Genomic DNA, 2416 nt, shown 5'->3' on the forward strand with positions numbered 1-2416 from the left:
ATGTACACATGTGCACATCTTCCCTGTTACGGATCCACTGAAATGAGAGGCGCAGGTTAGGCGCAGGCTTCTCCCAGGCTCACCCTGAGAGTGAGCGAGCGAGGGTCCGGGATCGCGTGTTCCCGCAGCCCTCCTGGTTCTGTGCCCGAGAGCACATCGTGCTGTCACCCTTTCATCATAAGCATTTTAACCTTACTGCGTGGCCCGACCCCAGGTCTCCCGAGCTGCCTCTCTTCAGGCTCGGGGACCACCTGCGGTTGCGAGCTTGAGCCCATCGTCTAGCGAGGGGGCCAAGCTGGTCCTTCCGAAGCCCGATTAAAACAGGTGTCGCAGGAGGAGGGCATGCCGGGACTGAATTTCACGTGCACCCCCCGCAAAGGCAGCACACCGAACTGTGCCACAGCTTTCACCTTTCTCCTCCCCGCCCCTCCCCGCCTTTTCCCCCTCCCATCCTCCTTTGAGGCCTGGGCCCAGGCCCCGTGGGAGATCCAGGACACGCTGGATGTTCGGTGAACTGGATGTGCATTTCTTTTCATCTGACTCTTCCAGAGTTCGAATCCTATAGGGGCTCTGGGTGCGCTTAGCCAGATCACGCTCACAACAGTTTAAATAGGATTTCCTAAGTGAGTGGTTTTTTGTTTTTTTTTTTAAATGCCATAACGGTAGTTATTTCTGAGATCTCAGAGCCTTTGTTTTAGCTGCTCAAAGTTGCATAATCCACCTGCCCAGGATTTGATTTTGTTAATTCATTGCGTGACTAAGCTGTGTCTGTGTTTGTGTGTACATCCACAAGATCGCTTTGGTGGACAGTATCTAGTATACAACTTCCTGACAGCATTATACTGGATGTGAAAAGGCTGCGTTAAATACAAACTAATTCGTCTTTTCAGAGCCCTCTGTTCACTGGAGCTTTTACGAACATCTTGCTGGCCTTGGGAGTTTCTAGGGCATCCTTGGAGAAGCACTGCCTCATAGGATAGCCAAGCTGAGAGTGGGGTGGGCGAGAGCGTGGGGCAGTCAGCCCCCTGTGCTGTAGACCGAGACTCTGCGGCGCCCCACACAACTCCTTACGCTTCGGGGTGTCAGCTGGAACACCCGGCACTGCAGGTCGAGGGCCTGCTGTGTGCTCAGCTCCGTGCCCCATGCATAGAGTCCCAGAGACCCATGGAAGACTGGTCCTCCTCCATGTGGTCGCCTCCAGGAAGCTATGCTTCTGTTCTTTCTGTCCTGACTCCTTTTTATCTCTTGCTAATTCCCCACCCCCCACTGGCTCACAAGCCTCACCCATCCAGTTCCTCTTATAACCCCAGTCCTGGCCCAAGAACCACTGGTACAGAGTTCAGCTCAGCCTGGGGTGCCCCTGGTGACCTGAGGTCAACCTGCTGTCCCAGAATGCCCCTTGTACTTGGTGCATGTGCGGGGTAGGGGTGAAGAGTTGGGCGTGTGAGGGAGTCTTCAGGGTTAGGGGAGCAGGTTACTACCGAGGGGCTCCTTCCCTGTGAAGGGGGGAAGGCTGGGAGGGCAGCGGGACCCCTTATTAGAGACTTGGGTTAGCCTAGGGCACAGGGGAAGCTGGAAGTAGTGGATCAGCAGGAAAACTTAACCACTCCTCCTCTAGGACCCAGAAAGAGCTTGAAAAAGCTACGACAAAAACCCAGGAGTATTACAGTAAACTCTGCCAGGAGGTGACAAACCGGGAGAAGAATGACCAAAAGATGCTTGCCGACCTGGATGATCTGAATAGAACCAAGAAATACCTGGAGGAACGGCTGATAGAGCTGCTCAGGTGAATGTCGGGACACCCAGGTGGCTGGGGTTTCCCCGCAAGCTTGGTTTTTCTTTAAAGAAATGTGGCTGTTCTTAGAAGTGGGAGCACTGCCTCCCCGGTCCTATCTGGGCGCGGTCTGTGTCGAGGGCCCCTGCACCCCTGCGGGGTCCGCTCAGGCCCGTGGCGGCCTCGCGAGGATGTCGCTGACTGCCCGTGCTCATCCGGTTTGTTTTCATATTGCTTTGTGACTATTTTCAGTCTCTGTGCTTAGTCACGAGAGTGACCATAAGTGATGCTCAGGATCTTACAGAATTTCCCCCTGCCCTTGCTCCTCTGTCAGAAGCCCTTTCCTCCTTTTCTTCCATGCCACTTGCCCCGGCACCAGGGTTCCCAGACTCCAGCGCAGGGGGCGACAACTAGTGTAAATGTGTGCACTGGGCCAGGAGGGCACTTGGAGAAGCCGGAGGGCATGGCATGCTCCCTCCTGCCAGGTGGTGCCACACAGGCCCCAAGCCGAGAGTTGCCAGGTCACCTTATTTCTTAAGAGAAGGTGGAAATCTAAATTTTTATGTGAAATTGGCCTGACTTTTAAACATTGGCAGGTCATTCAAAAATTTTTAAACTTTTTTCTCATGGAGATGGTCAGAT

The 2416-nt window shown here is 54.0% G+C and overlaps 1 protein-coding gene across 1 annotated transcript in view; it reads left to right on the forward strand.

Moving 5' to 3' along the window:
* FYCO1 (FYVE and coiled-coil domain containing 1) overlaps positions 1 to 2416 on the forward strand; it is an 87631-nt gene that overhangs the window by 34798 nt on the left and 50417 nt on the right. Inside the window, exon 10 of the mRNA XM_023529021.1 lies at positions 1560 to 1786. Within this exon, the coding sequence (XP_023384789.1) occupies positions 1560 to 1786 (227 nt within the window). The remainder of the gene's footprint in view (positions 1 to 1559; positions 1787 to 2416) is intronic.

The sequence above is a fragment of the Pteropus vampyrus genome, unplaced genomic scaffold (assembly GCF_000151845.1).
Source record: "Pteropus vampyrus isolate Shadow unplaced genomic scaffold, Pvam_2.0 Scaffold35, whole genome shotgun sequence".
Classification (NCBI taxonomy): Eukaryota; Metazoa; Chordata; class Mammalia; order Chiroptera; family Pteropodidae; genus Pteropus; species Pteropus vampyrus.